Source organism: Hyperolius riggenbachi, chromosome 7 (assembly GCF_040937935.1).
Source record: "Hyperolius riggenbachi isolate aHypRig1 chromosome 7, aHypRig1.pri, whole genome shotgun sequence".
Taxonomy (NCBI): domain Eukaryota; kingdom Metazoa; phylum Chordata; class Amphibia; order Anura; family Hyperoliidae; genus Hyperolius; species Hyperolius riggenbachi.
In genome coordinates this window covers 13,664,966-13,689,105 of record NC_090652.1, presented here as the reverse complement: position 1 = coordinate 13,689,105, position 24,140 = coordinate 13,664,966, and the positions used below count along the sequence as shown (strand labels likewise).

The window sequence follows — 24,140 nt, the reverse complement described above, 5'->3', positions numbered from 1 at the left end:
AAAACTAACTATAAAAAGTAACTTGTCTATATATCTTATCTAAAGTTTAGATAGTTTACACAGCAAATTTAGCTGCAAACAGCTTCAGTAGAATATGATTATTTCTTCCTGTGATACACTAAGAGTGGCCATGTTGTTTGTAAACATTACACACAGGCAGGCTTATCTGCATCTTCGGCACTCAGCCTAATCCCCCCTCCTCCTCCCCTTTGCCTCTTAAATCTCTGGCTAGTAATACCTCCCCCCTCCTCCTGCCCAGACTGAGCTCCCATGAGCCCTTGCTACTGTCTGAAAGTGCCTTGGCTCTCTTAACACCTGTGGGTGAGGCTTGTTTGGTTTATAGGGAATTAAAGTATTAAAACAAAAAAGTATTTAGCTTATGGAATGCCCTATAAACAATAGGAAAGGAACACAATTAAGCAATGAATAAAAGTTAATCTCGGATCCACTTTAAAGTGCCACTTACCACTGGGTAAATTGCTGCAAATGGGAATGTCACTATTAGCACACATATTACTCAGTGTGCTCAGTACTGCCCGTGACTGGTGTATAAGCTGACCCCTATACTTTTATGAAGTGAATCAGACTTATACTCGAGTATATACAGTATTTGACCCAAATAACAAACTCTCCACCGCCCCAAAACTCCAGTAATAAAACAGACGGCAGCCATGAGTTTAACTTATTGTTTAATTTTAATAAATAGCTAGAACAGTGTTTATTTGGTTTTCTCGCTTCCGTTTCTCTCTTTTCTACAAGCTGCAACTCCCACATAGGGTCGTGGCTAGGATATCTTGACGCTGGGATTTACAAAACACTGACTCGGTAACTTTCACTGATGGAGAAGACAGGAGGAGTGGGGGGTCATGGGGGGGATCTGTTCTCAGTCCTGGCATACTTTTCCAGCCGGGTGGATCAGTTCCTTCATGTGTATGCGGAATAGTTGAGGCGTTGATCAAGAAGGGGGGAGCGCTATAAAAAGGGGGGCAGAATTGGAAGCACACCTTTGAAGGCACTTGGAAAAAAAAAACAGAAAAACAGCCCATCAATAACACAGCCCCTGCCTTGTGACCCTGGCGGACGCCAGGCGGTGGAGGGCGCTCGGAAGACGGATGCCGGTTTGGCAGTGATATCTTGCAGAATATCAAGATGAGATGTCAGAAAGGGACAGTGAAACAGAAAGTCTTAAAGGAGGTTTTGGGCTGATATCTGACGTATTTTTCAGTAAAAAGCTGAATCCTTTTACTGTGCTTTTTCTGTTAAGAGAAAGATAGAGACACATAGTTAAAAAACCTGCAAGGTCAGTTTTGCATCAGTATTGGCATTTGTATGAGGTTTTATTTCCTATTCGGTTTAAACTGCCACTATTGCAAAAATTCGTTGAACCACGTCCCTTCCATCTCCCCTCTTTTACCACCAGGTGGCGCTGTAACACTGACACAGTCTCCTGGATCCTGAGCCAAACAAGGTTTGCCAGCAGAGATTCAGAATGCACAGCAGCTTTCAAACAAAAAAAAAATTTGTTTGAAGCTGTTAACCACTTGCCGACCAATGGATTTTTCACTGATCGGTGCTGCGGGGGCTCTACAGCCCGCAGCACCGATCAGGAGTGCAGCAGGGCGATCAGACTACCCCCCTTTTTTCCCCACTAGGGGGATGTCCTGCTGGGGGGGTCTGATCGCCGCCGGCCATCTGCGTTTTGCGGGGGGGGCTTCTCAAAGCCCCCCTCCGCAGCCATTTCCGCCCTCTTCCTCCTTACCTCCCTCCCTCCCTCTCTCCGTAATGCGCAGGACGGAGTTCCGTCCTGCGCATTGAAGGATAGGCTTCAGCCTATCATATGCCGGCGATCCCCGGCCAATCAGAGGCCGGGGATCGCCGATCTGCCTTACGGCGCTGCTGCGCAGCAGCGCCGTATGATGTAAACAGCGGGGATTTCTTCCCCGCCTGTTTACATTTTGCCGGAGAGCTGCGATCGGCGGCTCTCCGGCTGTTCACGGAGACACCCTCCGTGAACTGACATGGAAAGGCCGCTCGGTCGAGCGGCCGTTTCCATGGTAACCCGCAGACGACCAGTTTACGCCAATCGGCGTTAGCTGGTCGTCAAGAGGTTAATGGATTAAATAGTTGTCACTGTGATTGGCTCGCAGTAATCACATGGTCAGGAGCCAATGAAATTAATTTGTCTCCTGCCTGGCCCACGGAGCTTTGCTGTCATAATGACAGGAGAGTGAGTGGGCTGCAGTAACCATAGAGTGGTGCGAACGGAGGGAGTAATGCAATCGCACGGTGTGAGTGATTGAAGTCTACACCCCAGTACAAGCTACAGGCTGTAGATTTCAATCGGGTAAAATGCAGATCTATAAGATGTGCATTGGTCCCAGAGTAAAAGGCTGTATAAATTATTTTTCTTTCCTGTGTCGCTTGTCAGCTGTGGCAGGTTCTAGACTAATTCATCTCCTCAAGGGGGTCTCTCAATATTTATTTTCAAAAGCACTTCTGGAAGGTATTGGCGCTGTTCAGTAGCCAGAATAAAGTGCAAGAGAATAGGCAGGTTGGATATTATCCTTTTAAGGCTTCCTGCACACTACATGCGATTCCGATTTGGATTTTTAATCTATTTTCACATGGGATTCCGATTTCCGATTTTTAATCGGTACTGCATGCTGCGTTTTTTTCTGCGTTTTTTCTTTTGATAGCATCCAGGGAAAATCGGAATCGCAAATCGGATTTGCAGTGTGCAGGGAACCTAATACGTTTTTTCCAAGGAGTGCTTTTGAAGAGAATAAACCAAACTTTGAGAATCCCCCATTAGGAGATGGTCTAGCCAAAACCTGTCAGAACTGTCAGGTCAGTAAATTAGGTGACAGTGACAGTGACATAGGAAAACAAGTAATGTATAGAGCATTATGCTCTTTATACTGAAGTGCAGAGGTATTGAGAGCGAGCTTCGTTTTCAAGAGATTTTCTCTTGATTTGGTCTTTCAAATCGAATGCCTAGTCTTTTTAACAGGGTACGTGCACCCCAGGGGGTACCTCAAATGGGTACTTGGACTTGATAAACTTAAACACGCTTACCAAACATTGGCTGTTTTAGAAAATGCTAAAATACATATAAACAAATCTGAATATAAAATTCAGATGTTTAAAAGCAATAGAGAATGTTTGGAAATCGTTTTGTCAAGGGTACTTAAAGGGAACCTCAACTGAGAGGAATATGGATGTTTCCTTTTAAACAATGTAAGTTTCTTGTCAGTCCTGCTGATCTCATTGGCTGCAGTAGTGGCTGAATCACACACCTGAAACTAGAATGCAGCTAATGCAGTCTGACTTCAGTCAGAGCACCTGATCTGCTGCATGCTTGTTGAGGGGCTGTGGCTAAAAGTATTAGAGACACAGGATCAGCAGGCCTGCCAGGCAACTGGTATTACTTTAAATGGAAAAATCCATATCCTTCTCAGTTTAGGTTCCCTCTAAGAGGTACTTAAAATAATTTTACAAATAACGGGGTGTACTTGATAAGCACAGGCTTCCATGGGGAGCGTACCAAATAATATTGAGAAACACTGGAATAATCCATGTATCACACTTTCACCCTTTGAAGTGTACCCGACATGAAAGCCATCTCAGGTCCTATACTTACCTGGGGCTTGATTAAGCCCCCTTGAGGCCGCTCAGTTCCTCGCTGTCTTCCCGGGTGGCAGTATGGCCCGGTAGCCTGGCCGAGGTGCGCTTCTTCGTGCATCCCGGCCAGACACGCTCCCCCGTTTTGCTCCTGTGTCCGGGAGCATTCTGCGCTTGCGCAGTACTACTGCGCAGACGCAGAATGCTCCCATTGACAGGATCACAACGTGGGAGCGTGCCCCGCATGCGCGACAAAGCGCAACTCTACCAGGCCATACTGCGAGGGACAGGAGCCACCCAGGGAGACAGCGAGGGACGAGCGGCCTCAAGGGGGCTTAGTGAAGCCCCAGGTAAGTATAGATCCTGAGATGGCTTTCATGTCGGGTACACTGGATGTAAATAGATTTCCTAAAACAACTTATTTAGTAGAATAGACAATTATTTGCACAGATGCCATCAAGGAAGCCTAGGGTGAGCCAAATGATGGCTCTCAAATTCCCGACGGCGTTAAATACTATTCCCCCTCCGAGTTGTAGTAACTTAGAGAGAGATGTAATTCATGGTCCAGCGATCGCTGGAACCCCGATTTACCCTTATGCTTCCTGCGTACTATAGCATTACTGCTATAACGGCACCCTGCTGCTTCAGCTCTGTAATATTCAATAAGGTTTCCACCTGTGCTGTTCTATTGCTGAATACAGAATGACAAAAAAATGGGAAGCATGAATAGTTTTCTAAGAATGTTTTTAATAAGTTCTTACCCTTTGCACTTACCGCCGAACTGTGGCCAAACTTGAGCCTGAACTGATCTCTCCAATCATGCACGATGTTCATGTGCAGACAAATTTAACAAGTATGTAGCTATATTACAACGCAACTTTTTCATGCAGCCCCCCCAACCCCAACTCCACCTCATAACAATTCAACAGAAAACAAAATTACACTTAAGGAAAAAAGTTTGATACCTGCAGGGTTTATGGACAGAACCCAGTAACATGGCTCTTTTGCAGTTACCTTTCTTCCAAACATTTAGCCAGCCGCAATGACATATGATACATCGTTCATATCATATGATTGTTGACACAATGCTTACTTTACAACACGTAACTAACTGCGAGGGAGTGTGGTGCTGCCGTATGTTGTGTGCAGACGTCATACATTGTAGAATAGTACTCTCCAAATGTGCAGTTAAGGAGAAGGGACTAGATGTGAGAGGTTGAGGAAAAATGATTAAAAACTTTCCTGAGGTAGCCACACATGGGTCAGCTCTAATGTGGTTATAGAAACAATCCATTTTATTTGGTTGAGAGCCAATCAATTCAACATTTGATGTCAACAGATTTGTGCTGAAATGATCAAAAATCGATTGGTCCGCTGCTCCACAATTAATCAAACACTAATTAGTCCCATTAGGCAACGAAGCAGTGATCAAAATTGCTGGGACTGACTCATGTATGGCTGCCCTTAGCATTAATGTGGATAAGGGGAAGATCAGTAGGAATGGGGGGAGGAGAATGGACTTGTCTTTGTTAAAGGGATTGCATAGTGTTTTGATGAGACTGATGACGTGTATGCATAGATGAAATAATGGTTGATTACAGCGATGAGGTGTTTAGTGCCAGCCTCCTTCTGTCCTTGCACCCTAGGCCCGGGCCTATGGTGTCTTGCCACAAATTTGGGCCTGATGTGTGCATAGTTGTAATGAATGGTGATATTGGATGATGAGATTGATGACGTGTATACATAGATGTAATATGAATGGTGATACTGGATGATTAGATCTATGAGGTGTTGAGTGCCAGCCGCCCCTTCTTTCCTGCCGCCCTAGGCCCGGGCCTATCTGGCCTTTCCACAAATCTGGGCCTGATGTATGCATAGATTTGATGAATGGTAATATTTGGTGGTGAGATGTGTATGCATAGATGTCATGATAAAGTAATTGCAATGATTGGATAGTGAAATGATAGCAGTGATTGGATGGTGAGATAATAGCAGTGATTGGATAGTGAGATGATAGCAGTGATTGGATGGTAAGACTCATGAGTTGTACTTAGTAACAGACATAGGCAGGCATTAAAAATGAACAGGCATAGTCCATGGAGCAACACATGGATATGAATCAGAGGAATCACATGCAGACAAGAAGGAAGTTGGTCAATGCATGCAGTATGATGGGATACCTGTTAGACAACAACAGGGAAGTGGTAAGGAAGGGTTTATCCTATGGGAAATGATAGAAAAACAATGGTTTAATATGGAGGCATGATAAATGGAAATGATAATTAGGGAGGTCTGTAACTTAGCCAGATAGCGATTGACTTTCTTTTCTTAGATTGGTAACAGAGATATGTGCTGAATGGCATCTCTACATATGTATTGTAAAGAGCAGCATTAAATTCATCAGCACACTAATACATACATTATCTTAACACTGTTTATTTCACTTCTGGATAAGTTCTTCAAGGAAATGGTTGTTATTCGGTTGTGATTAGAAAAGTTTCTAGTATTTGCATAACAATGACCTAGTAGGCATAGTCAATGAGATACTAATAATTCAGTGTTAATTCAGAATTTTTAGCATCTTAGTGACAATCCCTCATTTTAAGCGAGTCAGACTATGTACTGTGTAGTGCTTTATTATACTATAAATAGCAATTGAATGATGAATGGCTATTGAAGCGATCATTTCACCAAAAATGATGGTTCTTACCTTCAAGGTAGTTACGGGCAACAAATTTCAACAGCTCATCCAATAGGATGACGGGGAAGGAAATCTTCAATACGACCAACCACTTAGTGACATCCAGAGGAGTCAACTTGAAGATCATCTGAGGGTTGGATAGAAAGCATACATTGAAATGGTTAAAATTGTACAGTATGAGGCAGGGATCTGAAATAACTACGACCAAGTTGCAGCTGATTCTTGCGTTTTTTTCTTACACCTGTTTTGTTTGACATCTGACCCACGTTCCCCTCTGCTAGCTTGATAATAAGGGGTGGTAAGAAGAAATTTGGTCACATCTCCTCCACCCAAAAGGCAGCACTCCGACCACCCCAGGAGGAGAGAGGTTCACCATACTTATCAGTAATGTATAGATATGTTTTATATCTTATTAAAGTTCTAAGCCTCATACACATGTACAATGCAAGACTCCTGGCAGAGATCGGAACTCGATCCCTATGGCAAGAGTACAATGCCGACGCTGCACAGAGGTGTTGGTAGTCTCTTGGCTAGTGGTGCTTTCTGTTGCTATGGGGGAAGAGTAGAAGGAACAGTGGAGTGGGGGGGTTAATGCCCTTGGCTAGCAGTTGGTTGAGTTGATCTTCCAGGCAGATCGTTCCCCAATGCCTCGAGGGGCAGGGCCAGACTACATTTCCCTAGCTTAGAAAGTGATGGAGGTGGTAGCAAAGATCTGACAGAGGTAGAAACAAGGGTGGAGAATGGAAATGGTCTGCTCATGTTACACATTTCATCATCCTTGCCACCCATATTCAGTTTAATGGGCATGAGATCAGAAGGGACTTGTGTCAGTCACTTTGTTACCACAGTCTCCAGTAGACTTTGAGTTCACAGGAAGTGAAAATTCAGACCCCACTTCCTGAAAAGGAAAGCACCCAGTACGAGGTCTTCTATCTATACGGATAGTTGTCCAGCACAAGTAGCCTAAAGTAATAAATGTAATTTACACTAAATGACATGTGTGTCTTGAATTGATCAGCTTAAATTTTGGGTTTAGTTGGTCTGAAATCTCGGGAGTCAAACTTCTAACATTATTGATGAGGTATTTTACTTTTGTGTCAGCTTCAGTGAAAGTCTTTAGTGTGGTGTCTCTTGCATAATGTGCAGATTAAAGGTGTCCACTTACGGGCAGAGGATCAACATAGAGGATAAGGAAGTGCAGGGACATGGACAGGCAGATGGAGCCCAGCAGCCACAGGTTAGACCATGGGGGCATCCTGACCAGAGACTGGTTCTCTGAAAGACTGTAGGAGGAAATAATACGTCACCAGGTGTCTTACGATTATTAGAACACATACAGAAGAAGATAAGGGTCTATCAGTTTGCTTACCTGTTGAGAGCATTGCACATTTCAATTGTGACCAACACGGACAGAGCCATGGTCATTGGTACTGGAGACTCAAAGATTTCACATTCATGGCCCTCAAAGTCGGGGTTGTCTTCTGTGCACTGCATGAAGTGGCTCTGGAGAGAGAAAGGAAAAAAAATAATGATATTTCCTATACAGCTTTTTATGCGAGCGCTTCTGAAATATTTCCCTATAACTGTACTGATATGTCAGTTTAGGGATGGTGACAATGCCCTCCATGGTAAGAAAACTTTAATGTCATATATGCAATGCTCAATGGTATTTGAAAAGAAGCAAAAACACGTGCTTACCAGTTGGTAGAAGGACACACCGGGTCCATCCTCAGCGCACATAAACCACCAGGCAGCTGCACCAACAGTGGCTGCACCGACATACCCTGCATGAAAGGAAGGTGACCATAGTTATGGGAAAGGTGGCTGACACTTCCACCCAATTCAAACATGGCAGAGGCGCACTTGCCATGCAAAGTTTGCCATCCTACCTCCAATGGCCATGTAACGGAAGAAGAGCCATCCACTAATGAGGGGTTCCTTGGGGCTACGTGGTGGTCTGTCCATGATGTCCAGATCAGGGGGGTTGAAGCCCAGGGCTGTAGCTGGCAGACCATCTGTGACCAGGTTCACCCACAGCAGTTGTACGGGGATCAGAGCCTCAGGCAGACCCAGAGCAGCGGTCAGGAAGATACTGTAAGAAAAAACAGTAATGTGAAATCACTCGTCAAGTTTCCAACAGAATGCATGGACCACAAAAGTTTGAAAAAAGTGATATACAGTAGTAAGTGATATAAGTAATGTTTTCCATTAACCACTTAATGACAACCTGACTTATAAAAACATCCTGCTAGAGCCTCTTAATGGCTCCAGGACGTTTTTATAAGTCAGACAGAGCTGTTGTCGCTGTGCACGTGCACGCCTGCACGTGTGCATTCCTGTGAACGTGCACATGAGAATAGTGAACAAAAAAAACCACCATAGAAAAAAATACACCTTTATTTCCAAATACTATATTGTCACCAGAACAAATAGGCAGATAAAATGTGTGGGTTTTATGCACAGTAGCAGTGTTTATATTAAAACTAAAGGGGATGAAATTGGAGATATTGTGTATTTTTTTATTTTTTCCTTGTCTTTCCCTTTTAAAATGCATAGAAAATAAAGTAATTACTGAAAACAAATATCAACCCCAAAAAGCCAAATTGGTGGTGAAAAAAACAAGATATAGATCATTTCATTGTGATTAGTAGTGATTAAGCTATTGGCAAATGAAAGGGATGAGCACTGAAAGGTAAAAAAACGTTCTTGTCCGTTAGGGTAAAACAACTTTGGGGTGAAGTAGTTAAACCAAATAGAATTTTATTTCCATATGTAATCAGAAAGTATTACTTCAATTTATACTACCTTACCATCTCTGATCTTAACCTCTAAATACACTAGGTGGACATTCTGTATAACTTCAATATTAACTAAAAACTCACCAGACGACCTCTCCTACGTTGGAGGAAATGAGGTAGCGGATAAATTGCTTCATGTTGTTGTAGATGGCACGACCCTCTTCTACTGCAGACACAATGGTGGAGAAGTTATCATCAGCCAACACCATCTCAGAGGCTGTCTTAGCCACAGCGGTACCGGAGCCCATAGCAATACCAATCTCAGCCTTCTTCAGAGCTGGGGCATCATTTACACCATCACCAGTCTGGTAGAAGAAAGCAATGCATGGTGTTACAAGTGGAACTCAGATGATCAGCAGATAAATGCATGGTTCTATATTCTGACACGGCCTGTGGGTAGAAAAGGATCACTGTAACTTATTGACGTACCATGGCAGTAATCTCATCAAAGGACTGCAGGAACTCTACAATCTTGGATTTGTGAGTTGGCTCGACTCTGGCGAAGCAGGAAGCGCGTTTGCAGGCCTCTCTCTGTTCTGCAGGTGGCAGGTCATCAAACTCACGACCAGTGAAGGCACGGTTTGTCACATCGTCATCCTCACCAAAGATGCCAATACGACGGCAGATGGCAATAGCTGTGCCCTTGTTGTCACCAGTAATCATGATAACACGGATACCGGCTTCACGGCAAAGCTGGATTGAGCCCATGACTTCTTTACGTGGGGGGTCCAGCATACCCACACAACCAACAAAGGTCAGATCAGTCTACGGATAGAAGAATTCTGTTAGAAGCAGAATTGGGATGCACATTCAAATAACTTTGCATTTGAAATCAGCATATTTTTTTCTTAGATAGTTGTTTAATTGTGCATTTGCTATACTTCTATAAACATAATATTTGTTTGACTTTTGTGAACATGGTTTTGTTATGTTTAACTAATGCGTTCTGTGTATTATATTTGTGTGTTGCAGTGAGCTAAAATTCCTTCACATCAAACTATAAACAAAATCCATCCATAAACTTGCTTTATTGTTCCTTGCAATACAGAAGCCATGTTGCCTAAAGGAAAGGTTTTTTGTCTTGCACTCACTAAAGGATTCAACTTGAGTTGGTGTAAGGAGTGATGTAGTTGAAAAAAGGGGATGACATTGACACCCATCGTTCAACGTCAAAGTATAAACAAGCTAGCACATCCATAAAATGTCTATTGTTTCTTGCAATACAGAAGCCAAGGTTTCTTTATTAGGCTTCTACATTGAAAGAAACAATAAAGAAAGTTTATGGATGTGCTAGCTTGTTTATACTTTGATGTTCAACGAGGGGTGTCACCCCTTTTTTCAACTCCAGGACTCCTTACACCAACTCTAGTTGAACGCTTTAGTGAGTGCGAGACAAAAACCTTTCCTTTAGAAATTCCTCAACAGACCTATTTTTTTCAAACGTGAAGTTTTAGAATGTGTGATGTATTCATTTTTTGTTGTGTTTTTATATCCTTTTATTACCTCATAATCAACAAACTTGGTGGCGTCTTCAAGCACCATCTCTTCTCTCTTTGGTGGAGTGTCTCTTGTGGCAAGAGCCAAGCAACGCAGGGTATCTCTGCCTGTGCCCCACTCCTTCATCACAGTCAGAATCTTCTCCTTGATGGCATTAGTCATGGGTACACGGGTAGTTCCAACACGCACGTAGTTGCAGCGGTCAATCACACCCTCAGGGGCACCCTGCAAAACGGAAAAACTAACTTAGCGAAACAAAAACTCCATATTTTTAATTGTCATTTAAGGCTCCATCGGTGGTCTTACCTTCACAAACATCTTGTTGCCAACGGCAGCGCGGGAAGCTTTGGCGGGGGTGCAGTAGACAGACATGGACTTCCTGTCACGGGAGAACTCAAGAGTAAATTCCTTCTTCATCAGCTGCTTGATAACCTGAGTGACGGGGGAAATATAACATTACTTTCCTGGAGTTCTTGTGGATAACACTGGTTGTTGTTTCTATAAAGTTTTTTTTGTTTTGTTTGCTTTTTTAGCTGACATGTTGGAAGCTGATAAGGTTTGCGGTAACTAGTCAAGTAGTTTGGTGTCTTTTTTTAGTTTGAACAAGAGATTTGGAGCTTTAAAAGTTTACCAGTACGGTCCAACTTTTGTATAGTACTTGGGAGCGGGGGTACCCCAAAATAGGTAATGCAATGAGACAAAAATAATAATAAGGGGGGAGGGCGGTGTCTTTACCACTCCAAATGTAAGAACCCAAACCACAGAGTAAATGTAAAAAGGTTAAATGATTTATTCAGCACGATTAAAAGGACAATGCGTTTCACGGGGTTCAGCTCACTTTTTCAGGTCAATACAAGTGCCTTTAAAAAATGGTCACAAGCATGGACGCCACCTTTTGTATGACTGTGTGCATCGTCTCAGTGCACCATCGTACTTTTATAAAATGGCCCTTGGATTTCCGATCCATGTACATTGCCATCCTTGTTTATTGCTGTGCATTGTGTGTATTTTATATTCTTCACAGTATTTCCTCGGTCTTCAGGGATACGTTGTGCTTATAATACCACAATAACAGGTGTTTGGAGTAACGTATTACTCGGGATGGTTAAGGAGCAGATTGCTGGACGGGGAGGGATACGTTTCTCGTGCATGACAAGTACAGGGCAGGTGTCAGCTATAGAAAGGTTTTGGAATCAGTGCAGCCGGCTTGTTGTGTGTTACACGCTGTAATTAATCTCTCTGTAATTGTAGTAAGCGGGGTAGTCTGTTACATGATGACTGGTGATTCTTAGCATCAAGATTCATATGGACATTTGTGGATTGTCACAGTCAGATCTAGCAGCAATTCATATTACTTTGTGAACACTACATGGCCAGGAAGACCAACCCTGCTTAGAGGAATAGTAGGCTTTCCCTGTCTGCTCACAGTGGGGAGTTTTCTGCACCCACGTCTCCATATGAAAACAGCTACTATTGGTAATGGGCCTTCCTTCTGAATAAGAACACTAAAACCTCACTCAGGGAAATTCCGACATTGGAGCTGCTGGTCATGTTTCTGAATTACGACTGTTTGAGATTTCCTCCCTTTAACCACTTCACCCCCCCCCCCTCCGAGCCGTTTTCACCTTTCAGGGCTCCTCCCGTTTATTCACCAATAACTTTATCACTACTTGTCACAACAAAACAATCTATACCTTGTTTTTTTTCGCAAACCAGTTAAGCTTTCTTTGTGTGCTACATTATGTTAACAATTCTATCTGCTCCAGCATTGGTTGGCCCACTCTTCTGATTGCGGCAGTGCGTACCTAAAGCCTCGGAGAAGCATTCAATCAGCTGATTTGTAAGGCTCTGGTTCAGAGCCTTAAAAACTTTTCCAACTGAGGCTATCCTTCGCAATTTGCATGGGGGCCCAACAAAATAAAAATGACATGGATCAAGGGTTGGTGCTTTGTAAATAAAGGACAATAATTATAAAAATGAGTTCTGTTATGCAAATGATGTCATAGCTCAATTAAAGTATAAACTCATTATAGTAAACTCTGATATAGAAAAACTTCAGTTATTGAATGTCCAGGTCCTGGCCGAGCACCATTATAAGCATATGGGAGTAAACCTGATACAGTAAACAATATAATATAACTGTTATAGTAAACCTGCTTTTTGGCCCCTGCCGTATTCCGTATCCAGCTACAGTGGAAAGTGGGTGGGAGCATGCATCAGTCGGAGACCTGTTAGCCATGGTGAGTGGGTGGGCTGGCAGCCACTTGTAGCCTGCTCACTATCTGCGCACTACTTGACCTGCGTAGATTACCTTAAAAGCACCAGCCGGTGAGACCTATGCTTTCTGTGTAAGCTGCTATGCTTCCTGTGTAAGCAGCTTTTACTGATGTCCCTATTTAATCAGCAATAACTTTATCCCAACTTAAACTGGAATTGGTAAAATGTGGTGTTTTTTTTCAATTTGTCTCCTGGTTTTCCCATAACTTTATCCCTACTTATGACACCTAAATTAAATATATATAAATACATAGAGTTTTTTTTTCAAAACAAACGAGGCTTTAAAGAGACACTGAAGCGAGACTAAATCTCGCTTCAGCTCTCATACATAGCAGGGGCATGTGTGCCCCTGCTAAAACGCCGCCATCCCACGGCTGAACGAGGGTCCCTGACCCCCCAACCCACCCCCCGCATACCTTGGTCGTAAATTTGGTCGCAGATTAGCCCTTCCTAGAGGCAGGGCTAACGGCTGCAGCCCTGCCTCACAGCGCGTCTATCAGACGCGCATCGCCGCCTCTCCCCCGCCCCTCTCAGTGAAGGAAGACTGAGAGGGGCGGGGGAGAGGCGGAGATACGCGCAGACAGATGCGCGTGGGGCAGGGCTGCGGCGGTTAGCCCTGCCCCAATGCGGGAGCGCTCCCCCGCATTACAGAGGGGATTTGGGGGGACAGGGACCCCCGTTAAGCTGCGGGATAGCGGCGTTTTAGCAGGGGCACACATGCCCCTGCTAGCTATGAAGTCTGAAGCGAGATCTATTCTCGCTTCAGACTCTCTTTAAGCCCAGTTTAAAAATACTACTGTATATAAATACCACAGAATTTGTTTGGCTACTTCTACTGTTTATCACACAATTTGGATTATGTTCCTGTCACAATTCATGGTGAAGATATTTGGCTATGAAATAATGCTGCAGTGTGTATTTTTCACTATAAACTGAGAAAATTAAAGTATTTTTAAGGGTGAAAATCAATCTTAATGGCTCAGTGAACATATGTTCCCTTTCACCAGTTAGTGTTGCAGTAGTTTGTAGCTGGAGGTTTGCACAGGAGAGATGCCTAACCGTGCACAGCTGTGCTTCAGCTACAAGACGTGTGTATATATACCTTATATACTCGCGTATAAGCCTAATTTTTCAGCGCTAAAAATGTGCTGAAAATTTACCCCCTCGCCTTACATGCGAGTCAGTGGAGCAGAACAGTTGGTGGAGCAGGTTTTGTTACTGGCAGAGAAGTACACAAATGATCCTGCTCTTGCCAGCTGGGCCTTGCTGTGTCCGTGCCCCCATCCTCTGCAACATGGTGTGCAGAGTGCGCTGCTCAAGACTACCTGTGTCCCCTGGCTTGTGGATCAGAGTGTGCCAGCAACATGTCAGTGGTGCAATGATTGTGGATTCTTCCTTTGTGGAAATCGCCGTGTCTCATATGTATGACCCCATCTAGTGGCATCTTGAGACACAGCTGTATCATCCTTGGGGCACATCTGGCTATGGGGAGGGGGGCTGACATATACTGGAGACACATCTGGCTACCATGGAGGGGACTGTATTGGGGAGGGGGCTTATATGCGAGCCAATCACATTTTCCTGGTTTCTGAGGGAAAAGTGGGTACCTCGGCTTATATGCGGGTCGGCTTATTTGCGAGTGTATATGGTAATGTATATATCCTCATGGCTTAGCTGAAGTCACAGAGGACATAGATATACTGTAGTGGTGGATAAATTGTTTAAGCTTGGCCAGTAATATAGAATGAAGCTGTAATTTGCTGGTACTCACAGAGTTGCAGGCGTTGGCACGCTCCACTTTAGACAGACTCTTGACCTCGGTATTAAATACATTCATCTTCTCAACCAGAGTTGTCAGTGCAGTCTCAGTGGCCTCACCGACCTTCTCAAACACTCCCTTAGACTGGTGGATAAAAAAGATTCAGAGAGTAAGTTCTGACTGAGCCATAGTGAACCCGTATCACACAGCCACACAAAACACATTAGTGCGCCCCTCACTGACCCTCTGTATGAAATTACTTACAGGTTAATGACTGCAAAAACTTTTCATGCTTTCTGTAGTACACTGTAATGCAGCAGATTTCAGTAAGTTGTTTCTGAGGGGCACCCAAGTACCCAGGCCACTGACATTATTGGGACATTTAAAGGGACCTTGAGCAGTGGAAGAAAATCAAAACTTACCTGAGGCCAGGAAGATGGCGGAGGGCCTCGTGGGCTACATGAGGGCTGGAGAAAGCCCCAGGTAAGTCCCGATTTTGATTTTCGTCCACTGCTCAGGGTTCCTGTAAGGCCTCTTGCACACTACCGGTGATCCCGATTTTTTTTGTAAGATCTGATTTTTGATTCCGTTAAAAACGTAGCAGCATGCAGTACTTTTTTTTTTAAATCGGAATCAAAAATCGGATCGTATAAAAAAAAAAAAATCGGATTTGCATGTAGTGTGCAAGAGGCCTAAAAGGCATTTTATCGATACAATGTGAAATTATCACCAAGAGAAAAATTATATCTTACATCCACATTTTATGCAACTGTTTTTTTTCTTCAAGCATAATTAGATTTTTAACCTACTGTTTTTTGTTTTTGTTTTTTTGCTGGGATATTAAGACATTTCAGTGCTGTCCAAAAAGTCCCTGATCATTGGGACAAGGGGGGAAAAGGGAGAATAAGGGGGAATGTAGTTGATATTTAACTAACTACTGCAAGCTAGTAGCATAAGTACAGGGCCGGCCCGCTCATGAGGCGGGGTGAAACTTTTGCCTCAGGCGGCACATTTCTAGGGGCGGCATCCGCCCGTCGGGAGCCGGCCGCCGAGCTGGAGGGGTAGCGGGCAGGACGGGGGTATTAGGCCTAGCGGCGGGGAGGGGGGGGGGGGTCGGACCCCCCTCCCTCGCCTGGGTCTCCCGTCCTCCGCTCTCCTTCAGCCTTAAATAGATCAGAAGCAGCCGATACTCGTAAGAGGCAGTGGGCGGGGAGGACTCACCTCTTCCTCGATCCAGCGTGCGCTCCACTGACGTCACTTCCTGCAACGCCGCCCACTGTATTGTAAGTGGACGGCGTTGCAGGAAGTGACGTCAGTGGAGCGCACGCTGGATCGAGCGAGGAAGAGGTGAGTCCTCCCCGCCCACTGCCTCTTACGAGTAGCGGCTGCTTCTGATCTATTTAAGGCTGGAGGGGAGCGCAGATCAGGGGACCCAGGCAAGGGAGGGGGGGGGTCCGACCCCACTCCCCACCGCTAGGCCCAATACCCCCGTCCTGCCCGCTACCCCTCCAGCTCGGCGTCTGCGGCAGCAATATTTTTTTAAAAATTTGCCTCAGGCGGCAAAAAGTCTAGGGCCGACCCTGCATAAGTACATCATGGTGTAGGCTTAAAGGGACTCAAAGCTCGTTTAAATAAAAAGATACATACCTGGGGCTTCCTCCAGCCCCATACGCTCCCATCATCAGTCTTCTGCAGCTCCGATACTGGGTCCCCGCACTTCCGTCAGTCATAGCCAGTCTGACATAAGAGAACCGCGCCCTCTACATATCTCTCCAGCAGCTGCTGGGGAGATACGCAAAGAGCGCACTTCTCCTGCGTAGACTGGAGCCAACTGAAGTGCGGGGACCCGGTACCGGCGCTGTAGAAGTACCGGTACCGCACTTCCGTCAGTTGGCTCCAGTCTACGCAGGAGAAGTGCGCTCTTTGCGTATCTCTCCAGCTGCTGCTGGAATGATACATAAAGAGCGCACTTCTCTTGCGTAGACTGGAGCCAACTGACGGAAGTGCGGTACCGGTCGCGACAGGCTGAAGTTACGGGACCCAGTACCGGAGCAGGAGAAGGCTGTGGACGGCGGCGTGGGAGCCATCGGAGCGTATGGGGCTGGAGGAAGCCCCAGGTATGTATAACATCTTTTTAGTTCCCTGAGCTCTGGTACACTTTAAGCCTCACATCCTGTACATTTCATTTTTGTTTCATTTACTGTAGATGGATTTTAAAAATACCCCGGGACTAATTTAATAAAGTATCCTTCAGAGATCCTAACACACCTTCAGAGAGGCTATCATACGTGATCCGGCAGACTTAGCGATGTGCCTGTATCAGACTTCAGTCAGACAACATTTAAAGAGGAACTTTAGTGAAAATACCGTCATGAATTAATTTGCCTATTTGTTTTATTTTACAATACTCCTTTATAAATGATTTAGTCAGTGTTTGCCCATTGTAAAATCTTCCCTCTCCCAGATTTACATTCTGAAATGCATCACTGGTGGGGACATCTTTAGTCCTGGCAGGCGCAGCTCTGTGGAATGCTTGTATAATGAGAGTTCTGAAGCCAGTAGAAAATATAACTGCTCTCTCAGAATGCTCGGAGGGATAATTCCACATTAGCCTAGGCTAAGCATCACTGGGAGGGTGGTGTTACATACCAATTTATACGGCAATATATAGCTATAGGAAGTGTTTTTGATGCTGAAATTGGGATCATTACTGTAAAAGTGAGTATCCTGAATAATTTACTGTCACTACAGGGCCTCTTTAAATTACTGAACATTTAGCAACCCTAAGGCCTCTTGCACACTGCAAGCAATTCAGATTCAGATTCCGCTTTTTAATCAGTTTTTACCTCCGATTCAGATTCAGATTTGCAGTGTGCAAGGAGCAAACTGCAAATCTGAATCTGAATCGGAAGTAAAAACAGATTAAAAAGCGGAATCTGAATCTGAATTGCTTGCAGTGTGCAAGAGGCCTTATGGTGTTTCATTTTGCCCCAGAAAATGACTGCAATATTTTATCACATACATTGAAAGTTAAAGGATACCCGAAGTGACATGATGAGATAGACATGTGAATGTACAGTGCCTAGCACACAAATAACTATGCTTTGTTCCTTTTATTTTCTTTCTCTGCCTGAAAGAGTTAAATATCAGGTATGTAAGGTGCTGACTCAGTCCTGACTCAAACAGGAAGTGACTACAGTGTGATCCTCACTGATCAGAAATTCCCCTTTTTATCTATTTCTTGCTCTCAGAAGCCATTCTCAGCTAGGAAAGCGTTTTATAGTTGGAATTTCTTATCAGTGAGCTTCACACTGTAGTCACTTCCTGTCTGAGTCAGGACTGAGTCAGCCACCTACATACCTGATATTTAACTCTTTCAGGCAGAGAAAGAAAACAAGGAACACAGCCTAGTTATGAGTGAGCTAGGCACTGTACATACACATGTCTATCTCATCATGTCACGTCGATCTGATCATGTCACATGTCACTTCGGGTATCCTTTACAAGAAAAGGTTCTCAGGTGTTGATGGATCACGGTTGAAGTCCTCACTGGAGATGCTTGGAGATCTCGGGGGATGTCTCAGCTAATTGACCCCTATGTGGAACCAATATTCTAACTGTGATGGCCTCACGTTAATAGCCGTGGCAGGTTACTCTTAGTTTTTAGTACTCTGATTTAGAACATAGCTCACAAAACCATTAGTGCATGCCGTGTTAGATGAACAGTTCAAACAGGGTTGGGGTGGAAATGGGGTGGTGTTGATTGTTTGAGTTTTTACCTCGTTAAAGTCGAGAGAAGAGTCATTGCAAAGTGCACAGATTGTGGCCAGCTCCACCAGCCCATCATATTGGCCGGCCTTCACAGTCTTATCATTCTTCTGACTGGGAGGACATCACAAAGAAACAGAGGGGAGCCGGGAAAGGGGGTGACAGGAAAGCAGAGACGGGGGGTAAAGTGGGAAGACAGATTTGGGGAAGGCCGGAGAGGCATCCAGACATGCAGAAATAGGGAGAGAAAATGGCAATGGATGAAAGGAATAAAGTAACAGATGTCATCGCACAGTGAAATAAATGAGATGGAAGACGGGAATGGAAAGAGATGGTACAAAGGGGGGTGGGAGGGAGAAAAAAAATAGAGATACAGCATAATGATTTACTGAGTAAAAGGCGATATGAGGAGGTTTGAAAGGAGACAAGGGTGGATGGAATAATGATTGGTGGAGAGTGAAAGTGAGGTCAGAATCATAACCAATGAGTAAGTGTGTAGGTTCTATGCTGTCCATTAGCTTAATTAGTGCATTGCAAAAATTCATGTGTTCTTTATCCTGTTGAAGTGCAGCAAAAACCCTTGGGGTAGAGGGGTGGATTGCGCTGCTCAGTAACAACGACTTTAAAAGAATAAAACTTACACTTCTCCTTCGGGGGCATAGGTGGATCCAGTAATGGTGAATTCATTCAGGGTGGCGACGTCACCATCAACTTTGTCAAGCACAAACATCTGCAGAAGCAAAAGGATAGACTTTCAGTTTGTACTATATTCTGTGAAAACATGCGCATCAACATTTGCATGCGAGTGTGCGAAGGGTTAAATGACTTTGCTATTTTGTGAGTCACACCCCCTTTAGCACCTGCCATATAACTTAAATGTCCTAACTTGAGGCGATGTGATCTGTGTGCTTTTCTTGTAACTAAGGGCCCGTTTCCACTACAGCGGAAAGCGGGCCGAATCCGCAGAGTTTCCCCGCAGGCAAGTCGCGCTGGGAAACTCTGCCATAGGGGATAATGCTCCGAATTGCTTGCCATAGAGATTTGGCCGACATTGCAGCATTTTTCCCTGCGGGGGGCAGCGAATCCCATAGCCGTGCACGCCGTGGCTTCCGGGATTTGGCTGCGTACTTGCTGAATAAGGAAGTGCCGTCGCGTGTCTCTCAGCCGTGCGGCGGGTAGTGGAAATGAGCCCTTACCCATGTGGCCAGGGTTTAATCCGGTGCTCTTCCTTCTTCCCCTGTCTGACCATTGTCAGCATGCACACAGCTTATGCGGCGGTGCAGCGGTGTGTGCATGGTGCACACGGATGTATTTTGTTAGCTCTCTTGTGGGATTAGTCCGATGCACTGTCTGTCCCAGGAGAGGATGTGCTCCTAATCGTTAGGTAGGTTTGATGCAATTAATGTTTGCATGTTTGCACTATGCATGTTACAGGGCTAGAGTTAGGACACATACGTATACTGGGGTACCTCTGCGGGGTGTCGGTGACTAAGCAAGAGAATGTGTTGTGTCGAATGAAGACCCTGGCTTTTAACTTAAAGAGGAACTCCAGTGAAAATAATGTAATAAAAAAAGTGCTTCATTTTTACAATAATTATGTATAAATGATTTAAGAAACCACGATCAGCAACACCACTCGAAGTAATAGCTCTTTATTCAGACACGTAATTAAAATCACATGCCAAAAATTGGGCTTAGATGCAGTATAAATGATTTAGTCAGTGTTTGCCCATCGTAAAATCTTTTAAATACCTGATTTACATTCTGACATTTATTACATGGTGATATTTTTACTGCTGGCAGGTGATGTAGCTGCTGCATGCTTTTTCGGCAGTTGGAAACAGCTGTAAACAGCTATTTCCCACAATGCATCAAGGTTCACAGACAGGAAACTGCCAGGAGTACCACGGTCCTCAGAGCTTCTTGTGGGAGGGGTTTCGCCACAATATAAGTCATACAGCGCCCCCTGATGGTCTGTTTGTGAAAAGGAATAGATTTCTCATGTAAAAGGGGGTATCAGCTACTGATTGGGATAAAGTTCAATTCTTGGTCGGAGTTTCTCTTTAACTGTAGGGATAGCAGTGTTTCCTGGATAACTGATTCCTGTGAAAGCATTTGCATGTGACAGTGCAAAGGCTTAACTGATTTGGCTGTTTTGTTGACCACACCCCCTTTAGCACCTTCCTTATAACTTATTTAAATGTCTTAACTTGAGGCGCTGTGCCAGGATCTATGGGTTTTTATCAAAGTCCACATTGTTCCACAGAATATTCATAGTAGCGAGAAGAACAATATTCATGAGGAGGTCGGTACATAACCTTCCCAATCTCGCCATGGTAAAACATGAGCTTCACAAATTATTTATATTAGAGAAACTTAATACCATGCAAGCAAAGGGGAAAAGAGCCAAGTCCTTCTTGAAAGTCTGGGGAATGTAGGTGTCCAGCCAGCTGTCTGCTACAGAAATAACTCTATTAATGGGATATTTTAAATTCACTACATGGAACATCATGGAGCAGTTAGAGGGGACCTTGGGAGCTTTAGAGCTACCCTCATGATGCAATGTAGCCATTATCTTATATGGGGCTTTCCTGAAGGGTCTTAAGGAATATCCTGTTAGGTGGACTTAACTTGAGGACTAGTTAACTTCGGATAGTCATGGTGGGCCAACAGGGATGAACAGCAGCACAGAGAGATAGAGGAAGGGGGAAGGATTCTTTGGTTTGTTAGCAAAATCTGTTTCTTAATTCTCAGAGGACGACAGGTAGAGAGGATGACAAGTGTTGTGATATTTTAACAAGCTGTTGTCTGTATCCAACGTCTTACTGCAAGGTAAAATGAATGACAATGACCTTTATCCTTACTACTGTGATAAGTGCTATCTCTGTATCGTGTCTTTTGGAATTGTTATAGAGAAAATAGTGAAAACGTAAAAAAATAATCCTGATTTCAAAACAGTCGCCGGCTATGTGATAGGAGGGGTTGTAGTTTATATGCAAAAGCTGGCAGTAAGGAATGCATACCCTGCAGACAGACATCTGGTTGGTGGTCAGAGTACCGGTCTTATCGGAGCAGATGACTGAGGTGCAACCGAGAGTTTCCACAGAGGGCAAGCTCCTCACAATGGCGTTCTTCTTGGCCATACGTCTTGTACCCAGGGCCAGACAAGTGGTGATTACAGCAGGGAGACCTGAATGTAAAGAGGGAATAAAGTCATGTATTGCTCTGGGGAAAATAGACATACGCTACAGAATTCGTTAGATATAGCAGTGGACTCACCTTCAGGGATGGCAGCTACAGCCAGAGCCACGGCAATCTTGAAATAGTAGATAGCTCCTTTGATCCAAGAGCCACCATGGATGGGGTCATTGAAGTGTCCAATGTTGATGAGCCATACAGCAACACAGATGAGGGAAATGACTTTGGACAGCTGCTCTCCGAACTCATCAAGTTTCTGCTGCAGTGGGGTCTTCTCCTGTTCAGTGGCTGCCATCTCATCACGGATCTTACCAATCTCAGTGTTGGGGCCAGTAGCAATGACAACACCAATAGCCTTGCCAGCTCCTACATTGGTACCCTAAAGAAGGGGGAGAAAAAGATTACCAAATTTTGTACAAAAAACACCCACATTTTTCTTTACTTCAACGTTCATACATTCTCCGCTAAATAACTGACTTTACTTTGAGCACAAAGACAATTTGCATCACAAATGTGTTGCAATTTGTTGGGAAAAACAAGTTCTCACACATATCCCAAAGTCAAGGAAAATCCATTATAAAACAGCATCTTCATTAACTGATCTGTGATATGGTGGATTGGCTTGCACATACCTCCAACTTACATCACCCAAAACTGACTTGTCCCAACTGTGGACACGTGATTGTGTACAGGTGTCCCCTGACATCCCCAGACTAGCTGTTGCCAATCAGATGTGCGGCAAGACTATGCCCTACCACCAATGTCATTTCTTACTGCAGCTCATTCCTAGTACCCCCTCTTTTCAGAGCAGAAAAGGCTGTCTGGCAGAGAGCCCAACTGCCGGTATGTATGTAGATCTTACACCTCAAAGGATCTTAACCATAATTTTTTTTTTAGATGGGTTATCCATAAAGTGCAAATTTTCCGACTTAGGGCAAATTTAGTGACAATTTCTGTGCAGCCTGTGCAGAACTTAGTCAAAATTGGCAGCAATTCCAGGCTTCATACATAAAATGTGCATCAACTTGGAAAATTAGGATCTCGATGATCATCTCTTATGGTTATGGTTGGAATTAACATACAGTACTGTATATGGAATTAACATGTGGTTTATACTTTATGTGGTATCTTGCATTCTTTCAAATCAGGAAACTAAGGAAAACTCTGTGCCATAATCTTTCTTTTAACGTGCTTGCCAGCAGTGAAATATCTAGGCCTATGGAGTTGTTACAAAACTCATCCGACTCCTCAGTTTCTGAAACCACCAACTCTGACTCCAGATACCTAAAATTGCTTAGACTCCTTGACACCAACTCCTTAGTCTCATTGTTACCAAGACTGTGGAGTTGGTACAAAAATCATCATCCGACTCGGACTCCAGGTACCCAAAATTGCTCCTTCTCTGCGACTCCACAGCCCTGGAGATATCTGCTTCTTTATAAGTGAAAGCTGTGCTGACTTGTTAAACTTTCATATATCGTATTAGCTCCCTGCAAGGGAACATGGAGAATAATGTTTTATGTCATCAGGCTACGTTCACACATAAAAAATAGCATACTGTTTTCCGGACAGGAGGCCAGTGGGCAAACAATCACGTTGAACGCATTCAGTGTTATTAATCAAACCCATTGACGCAGGTCCATTTAAAACGTATCGATTGGCTTCATTCCAAAACATCGATTTTATGGGTGGAAGATGGACATGTCATAACAGCATTGATGTTATGAGTTATCCAATGGACATGCCAAGGCACTGCACAAGCGTGGTGCTATCTTAAATTAGAAGAAGATTTGTGGGACGGCACTAGATCACTGGCTGGCTCTACTGAGGGTATGGTGTACTAAACCGGGCCTCCAGAAACAATTCAATTGCATCGCTAATACCGGTGCCCGGAATTTCTGTAGTTCTACAAAGATTGATGTGGTGAAATCTTAGCCTCAACCTCAAAGAAAGTCCTGTAGAATGGCAGGTAAATAGGAGAGCACTTACGGAGAACAGCATGTTCTTTTTGTCCTGGTTGACAGCTCTGGGGTCGGGTACGGCATCTGTGTGTTTGATGACAGAGACTGACTCTCCTGAAGAAGGAAAAACAAGATGAGATAATACATACGTAGCAAATTTGCTATACGCTTATAGGCTTTTAGACAGAAAGCGTGGCCTTACCTGTCAGGATGGACTGGTCAATACGCAGTGTTGTGGATTTGATGCTAATTAGCCTAATGTCAGCGGGGACTTTGTCACCAACTAGAAAGGAAAGACAGATTGTATGTGAAAACCGAGGAGTTGTAACTCCACCAAAATATCCTTTTTGTACTCCAAATGTGCCCTTACTTTTTGATGTAAGCAAAAACAAGAAAAGCATTTTACTTTTCAGTCCCTATAAACTTGGGCAAGAGGAAAGCTTTGTCCACACAAATGTAATTTCAGTTACTACAGAAATCTGTCGAGCAGTTATTACTTCACATTTCAGTCTAGTGAAGACTAAAGCAGTGGGACAAGATTCCCTGATTTGACAAGCCTA

General features: G+C 44.1%; 1 protein-coding gene across 2 annotated transcripts in view; it reads right to left on the bottom strand.

The window, feature by feature from the left end:
* Positions 1-676: 676 nt before the first annotated feature.
* Positions 677-24,140, bottom strand: part of ATP2A1 (ATPase sarcoplasmic/endoplasmic reticulum Ca2+ transporting 1) — a 39,295-nt gene continuing 15,831 nt past the window's right edge. Inside the window, exons 6-23 of one of the 2 annotated variants that reach the window (XM_068243606.1) lie at positions 23,783-23,863; positions 23,609-23,694; positions 21,701-21,998; positions 21,445-21,611; positions 19,063-19,151; positions 18,433-18,535; positions 14,666-14,797; positions 10,924-11,049; positions 10,624-10,842; positions 9,550-9,885; positions 9,205-9,425; positions 8,212-8,414; positions 8,021-8,106; positions 7,692-7,825; positions 7,488-7,605; positions 6,332-6,449; positions 5,802-5,842; positions 677-1,256 (exon numbers count right to left, since the gene is read on the bottom strand). In XM_068243606.1, coding sequence (XP_068099707.1) covers positions 5,838-5,842; positions 6,332-6,449; positions 7,488-7,605; positions 7,692-7,825; positions 8,021-8,106; positions 8,212-8,414; positions 9,205-9,425; positions 9,550-9,885; positions 10,624-10,842; positions 10,924-11,049; positions 14,666-14,797; positions 18,433-18,535; positions 19,063-19,151; positions 21,445-21,611; positions 21,701-21,998; positions 23,609-23,694; positions 23,783-23,863 — 2,522 coding nt within the window. In that variant the 3' untranslated portion in view covers positions 677-1,256; positions 5,802-5,837. The remainder of the gene's footprint in view (positions 1,257-5,801; positions 5,843-6,331; positions 6,450-7,487; positions 7,606-7,691; positions 7,826-8,020; positions 8,107-8,211; positions 8,415-9,204; positions 9,426-9,549; positions 9,886-10,623; positions 10,843-10,923; positions 11,050-14,665; positions 14,798-18,432; positions 18,536-19,062; positions 19,152-21,444; positions 21,612-21,700; positions 21,999-23,608; positions 23,695-23,782; positions 23,864-24,140) is intronic. The other variant, XM_068243605.1, reaches the window with a different exon arrangement.